The 20,092-nt window shown below is 58.0% G+C and overlaps 1 protein-coding gene across 2 annotated transcripts; it reads left to right on the top strand.

Annotated features, from left to right (window-relative positions):
• Positions 1-10,434: 10,434 nt before the first annotated feature.
• Positions 10,435-19,500, top strand: RSPO4 (R-spondin 4). Of its 2 annotated transcripts, none has more exons than XM_074553763.1 (6): positions 10,435-10,503; positions 11,072-11,463; positions 14,357-14,545; positions 14,797-14,940; positions 15,025-15,210; positions 18,123-19,500. In XM_074553763.1, exons 2-6 carry the CDS (start codon positions 11,385-11,387, stop codon positions 18,194-18,196), a joined length of 672 nt encoding a protein of 223 aa, XP_074409864.1. In that variant the 5' UTR covers positions 10,435-10,503; positions 11,072-11,384; the 3' UTR covers positions 18,197-19,500. The 2 variants fall into 2 exon arrangements, with proteins under 2 accessions (XP_074409864.1, XP_074409863.1); XM_074553762.1 differs by lacking the exon at positions 10,435-10,503 and adding an exon at positions 10,843-10,971.
• Positions 19,501-20,092: the final 592 nt, after the last annotated feature.

The raw sequence follows: 20,092 nt of genomic DNA, 5'->3' as shown, positions 1-20,092 counted from the left end.
CCAGGCTGATGAAGCAGGACATGCTGTCAGCATTGCCACCAGAGCTAGAGCTGCTGGGACAGAAGAAAGACACGCTGAACCAGGGTTCATAATGGGAAGTTTGGGGCAGCAAAACTCCCCTGGCTCCTTCAAGCTGCCCCCAGGAGTGCAGGAACTCCCAGCAGTGTTGGGGGGTGGCAGAGCTGTGCCCCCCAGACCCACATGCCACCCACCTCTGCCAAGTGCCTGCACACAGGCTGGCATTTGCACTTCCATATGTGACACATTAGGACTTGTTTAGAAGCCCTTTATTGTCATATTTTGTTCTTTATTTCCTACAAATTCAATTTGCTGAGGGATGTGTGCGGATTGTGAAATTATTTTGAGAATAGTTCCTCTGGGTTTTTTAATTTCCTTTGTATTAAATTTTACAGTGTTTAAAAGGCTATGAAAAAATTTATGTTACAAAAAGAAGGAGAAAAAAAAAAAAAAGAAAAAACAACCAGGAGGGCAAAATTCCAGGGAGGAAAGGAGAAGAGCCCAAGAAGGGGATGAGCTGTGGGATGGTGCTGGGAGCAGCCACTGCTGCCTCTGTCATGGCAGGCGCCAGGGATGGTCTGGCACTGATGCCCCCTCCTGCTCCCACTTCATCCTGGATGGAAAACCAGGCTGGCAGAGATGTGGCCACTGCCTCAGAACGGGTGCCTGAGTGGGACCTGCCATTTGCTGAGGCCTGGATGATTGTGGTTTTTGCCACCACTCAGCCTTTCCCTTTCCTTTGCTCTCCATATGGGAGCAGGACACGGATGCTTTGCACAAGGCCTTGGGGCTCCACTGAGCCCCTGCCTGCCTTTCCAACCCCTCACAGCCATTTGGTGCAGACATAAAAGCCCACAGCCACTCCCAGCAAGAAATTCCCGACAAGAAAATCTTTAAATTATTCCCAAGCTGTGACTCCATGAAGGGCTGCACAGCTTGGAGGCATTAGGGACCCCTTTCGCTGATGGGGCAATGGCCAGTCGGGAGCCACCCTCCTGCCCTCTGTCCCCTGTGCTGGATGTTTCCAGCTTCTTCAAATCACAGACACATTTTTCATCTCTTTATTTCTACCATTGTCATTGTCATTGTTCTAGGCTGGTGCAAATTGGGAACTGGCCGTGCACTGACACTGCTGCTCCCTTCGCCCGCAGCTGCTCTTGTCCCCAGAACCAGCAGGAGGGCCCATTCCAGGGATGGAGATGGTCCTGCATCCTGCTGCCAGTCCCCCAGGGGCTTTTGCACCTTGGTTCACATCCCTGCCTGGCACAGGACCCCTGGCATGCTGCATCCTGCCTCTCTCCAACATCATTTCCCCTTTGCAGCCTGCCTGAGGGGTGGTGGAGGATGCAGGGGCTGTGCTGGTGTCTGGTGAAGGTCTGGCTGAGACCCCCCAGTGTTTTGAGAGCTCCTGGGGCCTCAGCAGCACTGAGGAGGGGGTTGGAGGCTTGGGGAATGATAGAATCATCCAGTTCCAACTCTCTTGGCATGGGCAGGAACACCTTCCACCAGACCATTCTACCTGGCCTCGAACACATCCAGGGACTGGGAAACTCAAACCCAGCAGCATCTCCAGCCTCAAGGGACAAGGACTCCCCCTTGCAGCACCAGGCTGCCCAACCCTTACCACAGCTATGCAGGGGTCTGTAGGGTGGTTGGTGCCTTTCAGCACCAAGCAAAAGAGATGATGTGGAAAATAATTATGCAACAGGATTTATCCATTATTAGTATGGAAAAAAAAAATTCAGTGAATGTGTAACTTTGATCGAGAGCAAGATGCCAGGGCTGCAGAGTTGTCCAGTGCAGTAGGATGTGCTGAACAAGTAACAGCACCAAGTGTCTGGGAAGAATGACAGGATGTTTGAATAAGCTGAGAACAGAACAGCCTTCCAGGGCTGTGGGGAGGCAGGGGTGCAGGGATATGGGAATAGAGGGATGTATGGATGCAGGAATGTGGGGATTTGGGGGAAGCAGACATGCAGGGTCCCAGAGGTGGAGGGATGCAGAGATTCAGGGTTGTGGGGATGCGGAGATGCAAGTTTTGACTTGATGGTCCCTCTGCCCATCACATTCCTCTGCCCATCACATCCCTCTGCCCATGCAGACCCCCTCCCTAACCCCAGGGTGCTGAGGCCTTCTCAGATCAGCCTCACTCTGCTCCTCTGACCCCTCCAAGCAACTTGGCAAAATGCTGGAGGATTATTGCTGAGCAGATCCCAGCTTTTGATCTGGGAAAAGAGAGGCCACACCAAGCCCTTTCCCTTTCTGAAATTCCTTCCTGAAGCCTTGGCTGGGCACTGCTGCCGCTTTGCTGAGACTTTCAGACCCTGGCAGCACTGGGGCTTGACCCTGGCCTGGCCAAACCATCCTGCCTCTTCCCAGCACCCAGGGGTTAGGGAGCTGCAGCCTTGGCAAGAGCTCCCTGCTCCAGCCTGTGCCCCTGTGCAGGTGTTGGGTGTGGAGCCTCCATGCCAGCCACCTCCTGGCTCGTCTTTGCCCCTAGAGTCACGAGGTGGTGACTTTTCCAGGCCACCAGCATTGCTTTCCCTGCCACATGCTGGCAAATTCATTTCACAAGAACAGGAAATATGAATTCTCCTCTTCTCTTTGTTTTTTCAGGAGAAAAGAAATGTAAAAAAAAAAGTAATCTAATCAAATGCTGTTTGCTTGTGGTCTCAGCGATCTCCCGTTGTTTGGTTGAGGCTCAGTGAGATGCCATTGGGATGGCCAAGGACAGGGACACTCCAAACCTGCTGCAAACCCAGGTGCTCCCAGCCCTTGTCAGCAGAGCTGGGGCTCATCCCCATGTGGGGATAGACAGACATCTCCATCCCAGTGGCTCCACTGGAACTGGGAGCACTGGAGCCAGAACTGGTTTGGCTGATGGAACCATTGCTGGCCCTGCTTCTGTCAGGCTGGCTAGGGGAGTGTGGGAGCACAGTGATTCTTGTGTGGTGTTCCAGGAGGGCTCAAATTAACAAACCAGCATTGTTAAACAGCTCAAAACCTCAGTACCCTTTAATTATCCCCTTTTCCTAAGGAAGGAGGCATTTTGCACCTGGGGAGGCCATGCCACACATTGCTCTTTCGCCACAGTATGATGAGATTTTTCCTCAGTGCTGATGTCTGGAATCAGCCCTGCTCCAGGCCCACAGTGGGAAATGCTGTGCCAGGACCCTGGAAATCCCCATCCATGGGGTGCACTGCTGTGATCCTCTCAGGACCCCTGTTCCTGCACAGGAATATCTCTCCTCCAGCAAAGAACTGATGCAGGTTTATTCCCTATCTCCAGGGAACTCTGAGCAGAATCAGTTCCCTTGGGAATGGAATCCCCCTTTGCACCCCAGAGCACCCCTAGGCCAGGGCTGGGACCTCAGCAGGAGGAACTCTGCCTGCAGGAAGATGCTGGAACCTCCCTACTGCAATGGATGCCCAGGTTGGTGTTGTTGGGAGCCTCCCAGACAGCCAGGGAAGAGGGGGGATGGATGGAAAGAGATGAGGGCACCAGGCCATGATGTCTCTCCATGTTGTGGTTGCCTCAGAGCTGAGACAGAGCTCTCCCCTGTGGTGGGGAGCCATGAACCCCAAAATGCCGTGGGAAGGCGAGGAGGCAGCTGAGAGCGCCTGGAGTGCGTGCGGGGTGCAGAGGAGGCTGGGGATGTTTGGAAACGTTCTTTTTCTGCTTTCATAGTGTGACATGCATTTTTTACTTCATTTAATCTTTTTTGCTCAAATTCCCAAGTGAAGAATTCTTTCCATGAGCCAGAGGCTGCTGCCACGGCTTTGTGCCCGGCCGTGGCACTGGGGACCAGTTGGAGACCATGCCCTGTATCCCTCCTCCAACTGCAGCAGAAGTGGGCATGGGATACTCAGAAGTGGGCATGAGGTCAGGGCACCCAGTTGGCACCCTCTCCATCACTGCTTCAGCTCCTCTGTCCCACCACAACCCCCTTTTCTCCTCACTCCCGCAATTTGGTGCTTTCTGGGGTGATGAACCTTCTCTGTGTGCTTCGAGTGGGAGCTACCCACAACCCATTTTAAACAGCTCAGGCTTTGTCTTTATTCCAGCTCCCGAAAATTGAATTTGTTTGTGGCATAAACAGGATATAAAAGACTGAAAAAATAAAAAGAAGAGGGGAACATTTTTCTCCATGCCTTTTCCTTCAACCTCTGAGGACCATATCTGCTGACACTCCTGAGTGTTAGTCAAACTCCCGATGACAAACAGGCCCTGGGGACCTGCTCTGTCCAGCATCTCAGGATACTCCTGATCCTGGATTTTTTAATACAAAGGTCACCATTTCTGCTCTTTTCCTTTTTTTTCCCCTGGTGTTCTCCAAACTAACGGTGGTTTATGGTGCTCTTTGACGTCAGCCACAAATGGGGCTGCCAGGTGGTAATAATTTTCCTGAATGTCGGCTAAATACAATTATCACTCCATTTTCACTTCAGAAATATTAAAGTTTGTGTTTCTCCTGTTATTAATTTTGAAAAAAAGCCTTTATAAGTCACCATGGCACACGGCCGCCGGCCCTGGGGTGCTGGCAGCCACAGCAGGGATGGTGACCAAAGTCCAGGCGGGCCCTGCTGTGCCACGTTCCTGGATTGTTCTGGAGGGGAGGGATGGGAGGCAGTGCCCTAGAGACCCAGGGACCGAGCCAGGAGTTGGGATGTCAGCAGGGCTGAGGATGGATCCTGAGGCTGGGAGGGTGAGGAGGGACCCATGTCCCTGTGGAAGGCCCAAATTCCATTTCCTGTGGGCCATGAACTGAAATTGGGTGTTTCCCAACCCCGTGCCAGCACAGCAGGGTCCATCAAAGGACAAAGCTCCTAGACACGCTGTTTCCTCCTGGCTTGGTGTCCAAAGCATGAGCACATCGCTGCAGCTTTGGCCAGGGCAGGCGGGAGCTGAGGAGCCGCTGGCTTTTGTCACGGAATGATCACATCCTGCTGCCAAGAAAGGTCCGTGAGGGTTGGGATGCTGCGAAAGTCCACGTTCAACTGCAACCAGAGCATCCAGAGCAGTTCCCAGAGCTGAGACACTGGGGTTGGATTATCAGCAAAATGGCTTAAAAGTAAGCTTTGAGACAGAAACACCATCACAGCCTTCGGTGGCCGAGTCCCGGCTGAGTGAGGCCTGCACCAGCATCAGGCTCTCAGCCCTGGCACAAGCTGAGGTGCAGGTGCAGCCACATATCCCAAGTTTTGCTTCCCTGAGGGCACACAGATGGGCACCTTGCTTGCCTTCCAATGCCCAGGGTCACCTCAACCTCTCACCATGTCCCCTAAGTGGGAGCACATGCTCTGGGAGCTGCAGCTGTGGCAGGGCATGGGCAGCGTTGGCTTTGGACATCAGAGCCACGACTGCAGTGGCTGCTTCCACAGCCCTCCCTGGGCTCTGTGGCTGCAGGGGGGAATTTCCCCATCCCCAACCAGCAGCCTGCTCAAAGCCTTTGTCTTCTGCTGAATTCCAGCTGGTGAGAGTCATCCACCAGAGTCAGAGGATTTACCCTCCTGGGGAATGATGTGCAAGAGGGAACCATGTAGTCACATTAAAATTATTTGAAAAAGAATGGGACTTCTGAGAGCTGTCTCACGTGGAGCCAGGAACATCCATCTGACTGATGCTTCCATCTGTCTTTCTCAATAGTTTCCTTAAATAGTCCAAATATTAAAAAAAATAAAAAATCTATTGGAATTTGGCATATATGGTTCTTAGGAGAATAGAAGAGGGCCAGATACTAAAATACCGCTGCCTCGCTCCCTTCCAGTAACAAACACATGATTTTCATTGCAGAGAAGGCAGAGGCACATCTGGCCCAGAGGAGGATGCTCCATGGTCACTGATGCTTTGGCTTTGCTGGGAGAGCAGGCCAGGGTCCTGTTGAGCACAGTAGAAGCACCCAACCCATCTGGGGCATTCCAGCTCCCTGCAGCAAAGGAATCTGCAGTCCAGCTGCCCCAAACCCCAGGCTCCCTGTCCTACACTGCAAGCCCCATCTCCTGCCTTTCCTTGGAGAAACCTTCCCTGAACCCCCACGGAGCACAGCCAGAGGAGTGGCTTCAATGGAGGGAGGAGAATCTGGAGCACTTTTCACACCATGTCACAGTTCCTCGAAGACCTTGCCTGCTGTTGCTCTCACTATCACCTCCTGCCAGCTTTTCCCTGGAACCCTGCAGTGCCCACAAATGGGAATTGGTTTATTGGCTCAATGTTGGTGACTCCTCAGCACCATGTTTGCTCGTTTCATCCCTTCAGCTCCGCTCAAGGAGCGATGACGGATTTTCAGTGACAGAGTTTCAGTGGCTCTCGTGGGATGGAGACTGATGTTGGCTTCAAGGATGGTTCTTGGTGCAGATGCTTTCCCACAAGGATGCTGGGGGCCTTTCCCTGCCCCAACATCACCCACTGATGGGGCAGAGTTGGATAAAACCTTCAACAACCCCGAGCCTTCACGTTCACCTCCTCCTTTCGCCTCCTCCAGCGAATTGAAGATCCCAGTTCAACAGGTCAACACCCTCCATCCTCCCAAGCTGCTCCACATTCCACAATCCTCACCTGGCTACCTGGGCGTGCTGCCCCAACACCATCTCCATTTGGGATAACCACCAGCCCCACAGAGCGGAGATCCCAACGCGGGGACGCCGTCCTTCCCCGCGCCCGTTGGTGCTGTCGGCGCTGAGCTCGCCCCACGCCAGCCGCGGGCGTTCTCCGCGCTCTGACAGCTGGACGGAAATTGGAAGGCGACGCTGACATGTGTCAACAATAACCAGTGAACAAGCGCTGCCGGCGGCGGCTGTCCCCACCACCTCGAGCAGGCTGGCCACTCTTGGATGAAATCACGGCACGTTGCGGCTGGAAGCAGGAGTATTGTTTCAATTATTTCCATTATATAAAGTCAGGCCATTTAATATATTCTGCCTCAAAGGGGCTCAAGTAAAGAGATAAAATAAACACTGGAAATCTGCTCTGCTGACATGGACCAGGAATTCAGTTTCCACACCAAGTCTTCCCTCCCGTCTCACTGCTCGTCTTCCCTTTCCTCCCGGCTCTCTCTCCTACTCTCGCTGCCCCTTGGCCTTCAGTGCCACTCGATGCCAATTCCCTCTTTGGGCTTTGCTCCTGTTTTGGCAGCTGGAGCACTTGAAGGCTGTGCAGCCACGCTGGTGTCCAAGACTGGAGCAAGCCAGAGGAGCCAAGAGGAGAGATGGAGCTCCAGAGCTCGCTCTGGGATGAAGGATGTGATTTGTGGCAAATCTTGAGCCTCTTGAGATGCCACGTTCCCTGAGAACAGCAGGAATGGCGGGTGGCACAAATCCAGAAATGGCTGAAGGAGGAGGAGGAGAAGGAGGAAAAGGAGAAGGAAAAGGAGGAAGAGGAGGAGGAGGAGGAGGAGGAGGAGGAGGAGGAGGAGGAGGAGGAGGAGGAGGGAAGAGCAAATGCCATGAGCATGCTGTGGGCTGCACTTGGCGATGTCAGCACTAAAATCAGCCACCTTCATGCCCTCCTTCTCATCTGGGAGAGCTGATGGCACCCCAGCACTGAGGGACCTCACTGGCTCTGTGCTGGCATGGGAGGTGGTGAGTTGGGCTGCCAGGAGGCTGGAATTGCTCCCACCAGCTCTGACCAGACAGGAGCTGCTTCCCATTAATGCTTCCCACGGCATCAGCAGGGCTGTGCTAGTCCAGGTATTCCCACTGTGTTGGCATGTGGCAAGGAGCACCAGCCACAGCAGCAGTAAATCCATACTTGGCCTTTCCCAGCACATTTCCCTGCTCCGAGCTCTCCTGGAGCGGGATCATGGGCAATGCCACCCCCAGGGTGATGGAGGGAGCGGTGTCACGGGGTGCCAGCGAGGGCTGTGGTGCAGCGTGAGGTGGAGCTGGCTTTTCTTCAGCGCAGGGAAAGGGCCTCTGCCGAACTGGCGCAAGAGCAGCTGTGACTTTCCATTCCTGTGGGAAGTGGGCTGCCACCGTCCAAGCATCTGGGCTTGTTATGATGGGAGAGGAATGCCAAGTATTTTTCTTCCTTATCCACTACCATCCGCTCAAACCCTCCCCTGATCAAACCCACATTCATCGCCTGGGATGCACTGGGGAAGATCCCTCCCGGCCCTCGTGGCTGCTGGGGGCTCATGGCACCTGTGGAGAAAACCCCGCCCTCACCCAGGGGCTCCCTCCATCCCCCTGCCCCTTCCTAGCCAGCTCGAGACATTTATTTTTCACTTTTTTACCTTTCCTAGGTACATCCTCCTTTCCTAGGAGCATCCCTGCACCTGCATCCCTTTGCCTGCCTCCCTGCACCTGCATCCCTGTGCCACCACCCCTGTGACTGCATCCCTGCTAGCCTGTGGGCCCGGCGGGACCACGCTGTCCCCTCCAGAGCCCAGAGCATCCCGAAAGCAGCCCCTGGGATGGTGCCACGGGCATGTGCCCTGGGGCGCCTGCCGTGCCGGGAAGCAGGCGGTGCAGCTTTGGAAGGTCACCAAGATTTTTCCGAAGATGAAAGTGTGCTCAAGTGTCAAACAAACTTTCCAAATTATCTTTCTGGACACTTTCTCCCTTCTGCTTTGGAAGACGGAGGAGGAACATTTCATTCCCTCCGTGCTGGCGCGGAGCGGGGCTGCGTGAGGAGCCGGGAGCTGCCGGCGGCACCCGCGGCTCAGCCTCGCTTGTCCCCGGCATCATCCCCGAGTCAGCCCCGGCACCATCGGCTGGGCTTGCCCCTCCCGCAGCCCCCAAACCCCTCCCTGCACAACCCCCAGGGCTGCCAGGTGCCCGGTTAAACAGCAGACACCACCTCCCCTCCCGCCGACAGCAGGATTTGTCATAAATAGACAAATTAAAGGAAACTCGTGGATTTCTCTGCTCTGTCGGGGATGCCTGGCACACAGCAGCAGGGGCATGGGGACTGCCACCCTTGGCAAATCTCCCATGATCCCAAACAGCTGGGGATGGGCTGAGCAATGGCCACGTGGGTCCCCCAGGATCCAGCACTAACGAGAGATGCCTAATTAGTGCATCCTCCTGTGACAGGTCACCCTGCCACGGCTTGTGCCACATCCGCTCACCCGTGCCAGCAGCCAGGGAGCGTGACCTGCAATGAGGTGTTTCCCTGGCCCTTGCCCAGTGTTTGCCTTCCAGGTCTGCACAAGGAAATTCCCTTTGGGCTCCAGGGCAGCTGTGCTGGCACACAACAGGACTTGTGGAGGCTCCTTGTGGAAGCTCCTTGCCCTGTGGCAACCACATCACATCCCAGTCACTGCCATCCACACCGATGCAGCTGCCTGCAGCCAGGGTTTGGAGACACTCGGATATCCCCAGTGCCATTGCCATGTCCCTGTTCTTCTGTGCTGGGATGGCAGCACCATCCCCATGTCCACATGGGCCCCAGCCCTTGGAAACTCCTGATGGTGATGCCATGCTGCAGGTTTGGTTGTTTATGGAAATTTTGTCTGAGCCAGATGCTGCAATTTATGCATTTTATGTGTAATTTTTCAATTTATTTCATAATTAGAAAAAAAAAAAAAAAAAACACCTGAAGTGATCCCAACCATTATTCCTCCTGGTTTCCTCAGTTATTACTCCTGGTTTCCCACACTGAGGCCAAAGGGGTCTGAAATGGCTCCTTTGTTGTCTGATCATTAACCCTTCAGGAATGAAATGCAGCAGTGCCGGATGGGAGAGAGGTTCAGGGGGGCTGGGGGAGAGAAGGGAAACAGGAGGGAGAAATTAGAGGGTAGAGAGAAGATTAACCCCAGGGTACTGTCCCAAGCATGGCTGGACACCCCAGGACACAGATGGACACATCCTCTGCAGCCCTATGGGTGGTCCCCTCTGGTGCAATGGGTTTGGTGGCTCTCAGCACCTCCAGCCCAGGCAGTGCAGACCCAGAGCACCCAGGCAGTGCAGACCCAGAGCACCCCAGGCAATGCAGACCCAGAGCATCCCCGGTGGAAAGGAGCCCTGCAGGTCTCTGGCGTGTGGGATGAGCAGGTGGATGATAACCTGCCCCAGGGTGCTCAGGGGGATCCTGTGTGCCCAGAAAGTCTCTCTGTGCCCCCTCTGGGGGCAGGAGAGGGGCACCATGTGCTGGTTTGCACGTGGTGATGACAGGAGTGAATGCGCTGTCCCTGGGGCTGTCACTGGTGGCCAGTGGCCTTGGAGCCCTGGCTGGGAGGTCCCCAGGCTGTTCCAGGGTGCAGCTCCTGGCACAGGGTTGGGATGATGGGATGAGCACATGAGGCTCCCACGATGGGGACCTGTGCCTGTAGGGTCACCTGGGTACCTGGCCAGTGAGGTGTCCCCCTCCTGTCCTGCACCCCCCTTCAAGCACAGCCGTAGGATGGGTTTTGGGGAGCACAGTCTGCAACAAGGGGTGTGGACAGCAGCATGAGAGCCCAAAACAGCGCAGTGATCCCGTCTTGGCTTGGAACAGCTTGGCACAGTTCGGCTCGGCTCAGCTTCGCTCCCGCAGCTCGGAGGGAGGTGAGTTAAGAAGCGCTCGGAAAAACAGAGTCAGCTGCGATCCTGGGCACAGCCGGGGCAGAGCCGCGGCCGCCGCCGGAGCTGCCGGAGACCCACCAGGACTCCCGGGGACCGGGGGGCTCAGCCCTGCCCGGGGGGCTCAGCCCTGCCCGGGGGTGGCACTGGCTACCCCAGCTCTGCGGGGGCTCGGAGCGGGGGCTGAGCCGGGGGGCTGAGATGGGGGGGCTGAGCTGGGGGATTGAGCCGGAAGGGCTGAGCTGGGGGGGATGAGTTGGGGGGCTGATCCAGGGGGCTGAGATGGGGGAGATGAACCGGGGGGGGGGCTGAGCTGGGGGGGCCGGCACAGGCAGCGTCACCCTCGTGGCTCCACCCCCCCAAAATCGCAGGGGGCTCCGCGGTGACCCCGGCGCTGGGATGGCAGCGGGACAGTCGGACCGCGGCGGGACGGCGGGACGGTTCCCAGCCGAGGTGGTGGCTGGAGTGCTCCGGGGGGATCCAGCCAGGGCGTTTGCCAGTCGCTTTGTTGCTGCTGGGGGATTTTTTACTTTTTTTTTTTTTTTTTTTTTAGGATTATTATTATTTTGAAAGGGAGGGTGAGGAGAGGGGGCTGACACTGACTATAAAGGCAGAGCTCCCTGGAGCAGCCAGCACTTCCCCGTCACCATGAGCACTCCCCGGGCCTGACAGCCCCAGCCTGTCCCACTGTCGCCGGCTGAAGCTGCCCTGGAGTGTGGCTGTGTGTCCGAAGCTCGGGTTGGGATGGTGTGAGCCCGGAGCCGCTCCTCACCCTCCCGGCACCCTCACCGGCTCTGGCAGGAGCCGAGCCCGCCAGCCGCTTGGATGATTTGATTCCTCCCCTGTCCGACACCACTCCTGCCCAGATGCAGTGGATAATATTCATGTTGCTGTTATTCATCAGCTCCATGGAAATGCTCACGCAGAACCGGTGGAAGAAGCAAGGTACGGTGTGCACAGCGCGCTCGGCTCCTGCGGGGTGGCTTTGGGACACCGGGCTGCCTGTGCTGCCAGGATGGAGCTGTGAACCAGGGCTGGAGGTGCCAGCCACCAGCCTGCCCCCAACCCCTCACCTTGAGCCCTTTGGGGACTGTCTGTGTCCCCCCTGGGTGAGTGACACGGGGCTGGCTTGCAGTGCAGGAAGATGCAGAGCGCAGCCCCATAGCCCTGCCTGCCCGGTGCCAGCCCTGCCTTTGGGAACAAGGGACACTGGCTGGCACTGGGACCAGCTCTGCAAATCCCAGCAGAGCCAGACACAGTGGGGATAGCACAAAATGGGCTGATTTCCTGATATTTCCTTTCCCTGCATGGCACACTAAGTGCCTCAGGAGTAAAACCTCCTGGAGGGATGCTCAGAGGCACGGCAGGCACTGCCTGTCCCCTGTCCCATCCTTTCCTCAGGAAGAGGCACCAGCTGAGCCCCTGCTCAGTGCCTGGGCAAGGGCATGGTGTGCTAGGGCTGTGCCAAGGTATGTGCCCCCTCCATTGGGCACTGGCTCACGTCCCCTCACCGGGCAGTGCCAGGCAGTGCCAGCTGGCTGTGTGCAGTGGGCTCAGGGCTGGTTCTCAGCTCTGTGCCAGGAATGCCTTGGTTTTGGGGCCAACATGTGCCAGGGTAGGGGCAGGACCTGCCAGAACCAGGGCTCTCAGGGCTGGAGCCTGGAGAGCTTCCCTTGAAGCTGTTCCATGTTAAAGGCATGCAGAGGCAGTAGGTGTGGGTGATGATGTGGATGGCCAGGCTGGGGGCCAAAACACCCCTGATGGGAAACAGCCAAGCACCACAAGGGGCTCCAGCTACCACTGCTTGATGCTGGGTAATGCAATGCTCCAAAGGCCTCAGGTCTTGGCAGCCTGGGGGTCTGGCTGTGGCTTCATACCCCAGACATGTTATATACCCTGGGATAACCTGCACAGAAAAGCCAGCACAGGGTCCAGGAGCCGTGAAAGATGCTGGAACACCCCACAGCCTCCCTACTGCCACTGGGAGCTCTGGTCTGGGCAGTCCAGTGCCCCAGGGACTCGTGGTTCCCTGCAGGACTGGGCACAGGGTGGGCAGAGATGGGGGGTGTCACACCCATGCCCATGCAAACTCAGGTACCCACTGTGCCCCATGCCCAGTGCCCATCCCAGCTCAGCCCTGCCCTCTGCCATCACCACTGGACAGGAGGAGATGAGCCCCTATTGTTCCTAATCCCCAAGCCCATGGTTTTGGAGTGAGCCACATTCTGGTGTTCTCTGTGCTGGCTCCTAGGGTCACCTTTGGTGGCAGAGACGTGTGTGTCATGCCAGCAGCACTGTGGAGTGGAGGAGGATCCCCCACTTCTCCCAGCTCCATACCATGGGATTATTTCCAAAGCCAGTGAGAGGAAGGAGACCCCGGAGCCCATCCAGGGCTCCCCACCTTCTTTGGCCTGGCTGGAGGTGGAAGGAGAGCAGCAAAAAACCCCTAAATATCAAAAAGAATTAGGGAAGGGAAAGAGGCTCGTAAATCCACGGGTCTCCAGGGAAGCCACTCCAGCTGCAGCCAGGAACACAAATGTTGTCAGCGTTTGGTAAATATGTAACGGAGACCATAACAACTTAATGGATCCAAGGTGCTTCGTTAGTGCTCCCAGCAGATGCAGCTCTAATGAGGGCTCCTGGCAGTGCTGCCATCCAGACAGGGTGTCCCAGAGAAGGGACTGGCATGAGCCAGCTTGAGGACAGCTGATGGCACCACAGCACCGCGGAGTGGCTCATGCCAGAGACCAGCATGAGGGGGCTGTGAGGCATTGCCCGCCATCATCGTCTGACAGAATCCTCTGCCAGCATCCCCCGGCCTCCCAGCACCTCTGCCCCAGCCCCACAGCCGTGGGACCCTTCTGGTGCAGCTCCTGGGGTCAGAGGGACCAGTGCCAGGCACTGCTCCCAGGGCTGTCTATGTCTGTACTGGGCAGCACCCAGCAGGTGGCTCGGGCTTGTAGCAACCTTGTGTAGTGGAAGGTGTCCCTGCCCATGGCAGGGGGCTTGAGATGGTCGTGAAGGTCTCTTCCAACCCAAACCATCCTGTGATTCTGTGGTTCTGTAGAGCCCAGGTCCCAAGCATGCTGTACCTGGGCTTCTAGCACGGTCAGGCTGTAGTGCCAGAGCCAAACAAACAGCTCCCAGCAGAGGGGCATGGTGAAGGTGTTGGATGCCTGCATGCAGGAGTTCAGTGCTCCCTTTTGTGGCTTTTCTGTCAGAAAAAGAGAGCAGGAGCAGTTGGCGGTGTCTCTGAGGCCTGGTGGATGTTGGCACCCTGTCCTTGTCCCTTGGGAACAGATGTCACCCACCCTGGGGTCAGTCACCCTCCCACAGCCTGGGAGTGCAGCACAGGCAGCCAGGGAGGCAGCAGAGCCTCTTGAGCAAACAGACAGATTCTTTTCTCAGCTCCTCTTGAGCGCATCCAAAATGCCCTTTGTCCTCTGACACTCAAGAGGCATCAACTGATTAATCCAGGTCACATCATGTTTCTACCCGCTGACCCAGTGGTTGTTCCACTTCCCACGGGACGGACAAGGCTGGCTTGGAGTGTGGCTCAGGCTGTCACCCATGGGCAGTGCTGGGCACAGGCAAACCCTCAGTCTGGATCTTGGAGTGCTGGAGGCCATTAGCACTGAGCCAGCTGGGAGCGATGGCTCCGTGTGTCCCTTGGCTGCGGCCTGGACAGAGGTGGCGATTTGAGGAGCAGAGAGAGGTGGGGTGGCATTTGCAGGGAGACAGGACAGCGCTGTCCCCCTGGTGTGTCAGTGAGAGGCCACGGGGCTGGGCCCCCCTCAGCACCTGTGTCACAGCCCCTCTCCTCCGTTTGTCCCCGCAGCGAGTGCTGGCCTGCTGGAGAACTGCACGGGCTGCGTCCTGTGCTCTGAGGACAATGGCTGCATCACCTGCCACCACCGGCTCTTCCTGCTCATCTGGAGGGACGGCATCCGCCAGTACGGGATGTGCGTCCACACCTGTCCCCCGGGCTACTTCGGTGTGCGGGGTCTGGAGGTCAACAGATGCACAAGTACGTCCCGATCCAGCCGGGGTTCCCCTGCTCCCCTCGGCACCCTGCGGGTCCCAGTGCTGCGGGAAGGGCAGTGGCTTCATTTCCCACGGCATTCCTGGTGGCACTGGATCCGGGGGGGGAAGGACTGGGGGGGTTCGTCCCCTTTTCCCCTGCCCAGAGCCGCAGCCCGGAGTCCGCAGGTTTGGGGTGCCCGGTGGGTGCCGGGGGTGCCCCGGGGGGTCCCGCTGACCGGCCGTCCCTCCCGGCAGAGTGCAGGTCGCCCAGCTGCGAGAGCTGCTTCAGCAGAGACTTCTGCATGAAGTGCAAGGACAAGTTTTACCTGTACAAGGGCCAGTGCTTCCGGCAGTGTCCCCCCGGCACCGCGGCACAGCCCGGCACCCGCGAGTGCCAAGGTAAGCAGCCTTGCCCGCCGTGCCCGGGGACGTGCCGGGCTCCGAGGGGTCACCGATCCATCCCTGCTGTGCCTGTCCCTGCAGAGACGTGCGAGCCGGGCCCGTGGAGCGAGTGGAGCGCCTGCACCCACGAGAGCCGCACCTGCGGCTGCAAGTGGGGAGTGGAGACGCGGGTGCGGGAGGTGCCCGACGCTGCCCGGGAGGAAGGGACCGCCTGCCCCGCGCTGCTGGAGACCAGGAGGTGCCGCATGAAGAAGCACTGCCCCGGAGGTGAGCACCGCGCCGCCGGGGCTGGGGACAGCTCCGCGTCCCTCCAGAGTGAGCCCGAGGGGCGCTGCAGGAGGACGATGGCAGCAGGGGTCTGGCCGTAGCCGGCGAACCATGCTGTCATCTCCTAAGCATTTTGAAACTCTGGGTAAAGCCGTCATCTCAGGCACATGTGCTGAGCAGCCCTACGGCTGGCTGCTCCCACCTGGCAGTCCCCGGGACTGCCTGGGACGAGCCATTGTCCCCTTCCATGCTGGACCGGGCTGGGCTGGGCACTGGCACGAACCGCCGTGGCGGGATGAGGCTGCCAAGCTCCAGCTCCCATCCTGCCACGACGTGAAGGGAGGCTTTCTGTACTGCAGCTGTGGGTAAGGAGGGCTGAGACACACAGGGGAAGTTCCTGCAAAATCCTCTGAGCTCCCTAAAAGCTGGAACGCTCGTGGAGCAGGAGGGCATCACCCAGAGGATTTCTGATGGCCAAAGATTTGGGAGACACCCCAGAGCACTGTGCCCTTCCATGGCTCATCTGGCCAGATGTTCACTCATGCTCCTGCACTTCCCCCACCTCATTGCCAGGCTGGGGGCTCCCTGGCTCAGGGATCCCCCCACCTTTCCCACACCAGACCGGCTGCAGGGTCTGTCCGGGCGGTGCGTGCACGGGTGCAGGGCTGGCGCTGGGAACCAGGACGGGGCTGATGTCATTTTTGGATGCAGGCGCCTGGACTGGAGCTACCCTAATAAATCTCCACTTAATAACTGGCAGAAAGGGGGATGCATGAGATACCAAAGTGAAGTGCCTGGCAGCAGATCTGAGCCAGCCAGGGTTGCGGTTCCGAGCTGCGGGATCGCTGAGCCCTGGGATGAGCTGGCCGGCACCGCCAGCGTGGCGGGGATCAGGGAGGACAGCACCGGGGGGGGAGAGAAAAAGGATCAAGAAGGGGGGCAGCAGCAGAGGACGTGCGTGCTGGGCGAGGGCCACGGAGCCAGGAGAGAGGTTTCATCCCAGCAGCATCAATCATAAGTAATATTTTCCTGCTGACAGTGCAGAGGAGCTGATTCCCTTCCCCACCCAGGTCTCAGCTCACGTCTTTGGGGTGCCAGGTGGCTTCGATTTTGAGGATGTTCTCCTCCCTGCTGGTGTGTGGCAGCTCCAGACCCGCAGAGCTGGTGACAGTTTGATGCAAGAAATTTAGTGTGGGAGGACAGGCTGCTCTGGAGCACTGTGTCCTGGAGCACTGTGCCCGTGTCCTGCCCTGCCTGGCACAGAGTGCATCCCACTGGCAGGAAGTGCTGTGCCTGTCTTTCAGGGACACCTCGTCTTGTGAAGTTACTGGCACCTCAGAAAAATGCTTGGCCTTCTGCCTCTGCCTGTGCTTCTGCAAGCTGGAAGCCGTGGGGCTACAGTGGTGGGCCAGGAACTGGCAGGACTCTACTCTTGAGGCTGCTGTCTGGGATCAGCTTCAGAGACAGGCCTGTCCCCTGCCCAGCAGAAGGAATCCCATGAGTGCCCCCCAGGCAACCCCCTCAGGAGGGAGCAGCCCCTCCATGTCCCCCTCTCCTGGGCAGGCTGTTTGCAGTCCCTGCCACGGCAGAGCATGTCTCTGCCCTCGCTCCCAGGCTCCTGCCCGCCTGGCCAAGTGCTGGGTTATGGGATCCAGATGCTGGAGGAGGACGAGGAGTTCACTTGATGCATCTGAGGCACCCCCAGCCCAGACGAGCCAGGGCAGGCGGCCGAACCCGACCGTGTGATGAGAGATTTGTGCCACCACTTCTGAGCCATCCAGGCGGCTGGAAGGGAAAAGCCGCCGCGCTTGGCCGTGGCACAAACCCCTCGCGCTGCTGTAAATCTGCCTTGGGTGTCTGTCCCGCTCTCCAGACGCTTGGCGTGCGTGCTGTGCCCTCTCCTTTGTGGGTGGCAGCTGTCTGGAGATCAGAGCTGAGAAACAGGGCTTCAGAGCCAGCCAGGACAAGAACTGGAGCCCTCAGAAGGGATGGGGACAGCAGGGCTGGCACCCACAGCAGCAAGGACAGTCGTGGTTCCTTGCGCCCCTCACAACACTGAGCTGGAGTGGGAGCAGGGGGCAAGGACCCACAAAGCTGCCCAGTTTTTAGGGCAACCATTCTGATCCGTAGCGTGGACTTCCCCTCCCAGTGGAGCCCATGGCACAGCAGGTTTTATCCTGAATCCCTGTTTTTTTGGTGTCTCAGCCAGCTGGAGGGTGTGTGGCAGCTTCTCAGGGTGAGCAAAGGTTTGTGCCCCAACAGCCTGACCCTGGAAAGCTGGCACAGGGTTGACCTGGGATGCAGCCAGGCTCCACCTGGTTGTGCCACTGTGATGGGGACCATCCACACATGGAGGGCATCCACAGGGAGAGAGAATTAGCAGCTGTGCAAGGATGCACCCCAAAGCCACCTTGCTCCCCAGCATGCCCAAATCCCCCCAGGGCTGCCTGGGTCCCATGGTGGAGGGCAGGTTCCCCATCAGGGCAGAGCTGAGCACGGCTGTGCCATGGCTGTGGGGTGTGGGTGCAGCCACTGCCCCCCTCCAGCACCCACAGTCCTTGCTCAGGGAGGAGCTGGGCTTTCTCCAGGCAGCTTCCACTTGGGCTGAGCTGCCCCACCCCATTCCTGGGGATTTGGGGGTACCAGGACTGAGAGTCCAGCCATGGCAGATGTGGGGACAACACGCCAGTGTCCCTGTGCCCATGCCATCAGCACACCCAGACCCCCACAGACCCACACTGCTGTTTCATGCCTGGGAGGGAGATCTGGGGTCCCCAAAATCAGAACCTGGGTCCAGCACTAACACCTTGAGGGAGGATGTGGGATCAGCATCCCATGGATGGGGTTCAGGTCAGGCCATGTTGCCTGGCCAACAAGCGAGCGCTCCTTTTCTTCTCCTATTTCTGTTGCAGAGAAAACCGAACCCAAAACCAAAGGCAAAAAGAGACAGAAGAAGCCGAAGACAGAGAGGCACACGGGCACCTAGCGGGCACCAGCACGGGAGCTGGGGCACCATGGCAGGAGCTCCCAGCCAACTCCTGCCATGGTGCTCCAGCCACATCACCCCTGGTTTTCCATCCACAGGAAAAAAAGGAAAAAATAATTGCACAATTTTCTCTGCCCCCCCATCCCCCTTTTCTTTTGAGACAATTTATGGCCTGTAAAACATTTCCTTTTCAGAAAATCTAATTTGCAATGTCCAAAGCAAAGCCCTAGGGCTTGGGGAGGGGGTGGCTCCTTTATTCCTCTGGTCTTCCCTCTGCCCTAGCCTGCTCCATCCCTTCCTCCAGACGGGTGGGATGGGGTTAGACTGGGGTTGGACCCTGCTAATGAAGCTGATGCCTGGCTGGATAGTGTTCCCCAGGGCTGGGAGATGCCCTGGCTCCACAGGGCCCTGATTTTATGGGAGTGCTGGGGAGCACAGTGCAGCACTGAGCTGCTCCAGGTGCTGGACAGTGTCCCCCATCCTCGGCCACAGGCATGGGAAGCAGCAGCACTCCTGGGCTGGGGCCCCACTGGGGATTGTGCCATTGCTCACAGCAGCCCAGCCCGGTGCTCAGTGTCCCCACTGGCACAACCAAGGGACAAATCCTGCTCTCCTGGGGCTCCGAGGGCAGCTGGACCTCCAGACTGACAACCCTTCTTGGGACCATGCCATCCCAGCACTCAGCACCCTCACGGGCCAAATCCTGCCATCCTCAGGCTCACAGAGAGGCTCAAAGATCTTCTCTCCCAGCTGGATGTGGGCACAGGAATTTGGGGGGACCATGTCTGTATTCAGTCTAGGACAGGGACAGGCACAGTGAGTGCAAACCTAGGCAAGGGATGCTGCTGCATCCTGTGTCCCCAAACTGAGATGTGCTGGAAGCAGCGCTGCAAACCCTCCCAGCCATCAGCAGGGCGTGACCGAGGGGTGCTGAGCCCCCTCCCAGCCATCACCAGGGCATGACCGTGGGGTGCTGAGCCCAGGCGTGCCAGTCTGTCCGTCCCTGCCGCGCTGCGTGTCCCAGGCACAGAGGGCTCTGTCGGGATATGTACCGTGTGAGTGCTCCAATCGCTGTCCAGCCGCAGGCAGCTCTGCCATTGGGGATTGCCGGGGTGTGAACTCCCCGTCCCCGCCCTGAGCAGGAGCGGGGGGAGGCCGGGGCTGGCCGGGGGTGTCGGGGCTGCGGGGGCTGCTCAGACCCTTCAGCACGGAAGCGCTGGGTGTCAGCACCGAGCCAGCCCCAGAGCCGGCACAAAGCTGCCGGAGCATCGCCCCCGATCGCTTCATGACAAATAAATGGATTAAACCCCCAGCACCGCTCCTGCGTCCTTGTTTTCCCCGTTCCCACGAGTTGCTGCCGCAGGGGGTTTGGGATGCTGGCCATGGCCACGGTGAAATTCCGTATTCCACAGCTCTGCACCTCGGTCCCTCTGGGGGGACACCCTGCCCTGGCCCCCCAGCACTTGGGTACTGGGGAAAAATTTTAGTTCAAGTTATAGTTCAAATCTTTAATGAGCATTGCTCGTTGTCTGAGCCAGCAGTGGGGGAAGCGGCAAGTGTGACACTGGGACTGCCATTCCACAGGATTGGGAACCACCAGGGGTTTTTTCTGGGTGTTGGAGAAAATCCCCTTCTGCTAAGATGCTTGGACATCCCCTTGGCAGCCTGTTCCCAGCACCGGGATTGTCTCCTCCTGGGAACACAGCCTAGATCCCATCCCAGTCCCTGCCAGACGTGGTGACCCCCAGTTGTGGTTGGGGTCATGAGCCCCGACAGACCCAGCCGGGATCGGGCACGCCGAGCACAGTCAGGCGGTGTCTGTGTCCTGCCAAGCCCTGCCTGGGACAGCCCTCCCTCCTCCTGGTCCCCGCGGGCTCATCCCACGGCCAGAGCGGC

This window comes from Zonotrichia albicollis, chromosome 17 (assembly GCF_047830755.1).
Source record: "Zonotrichia albicollis isolate bZonAlb1 chromosome 17, bZonAlb1.hap1, whole genome shotgun sequence".
Taxonomy (NCBI): Eukaryota; Metazoa; Chordata; class Aves; order Passeriformes; family Passerellidae; genus Zonotrichia; species Zonotrichia albicollis.
Note: the sequence above shows the minus strand (reverse complement) of the source record. Positions and strands in the feature narration are given on the sequence as shown.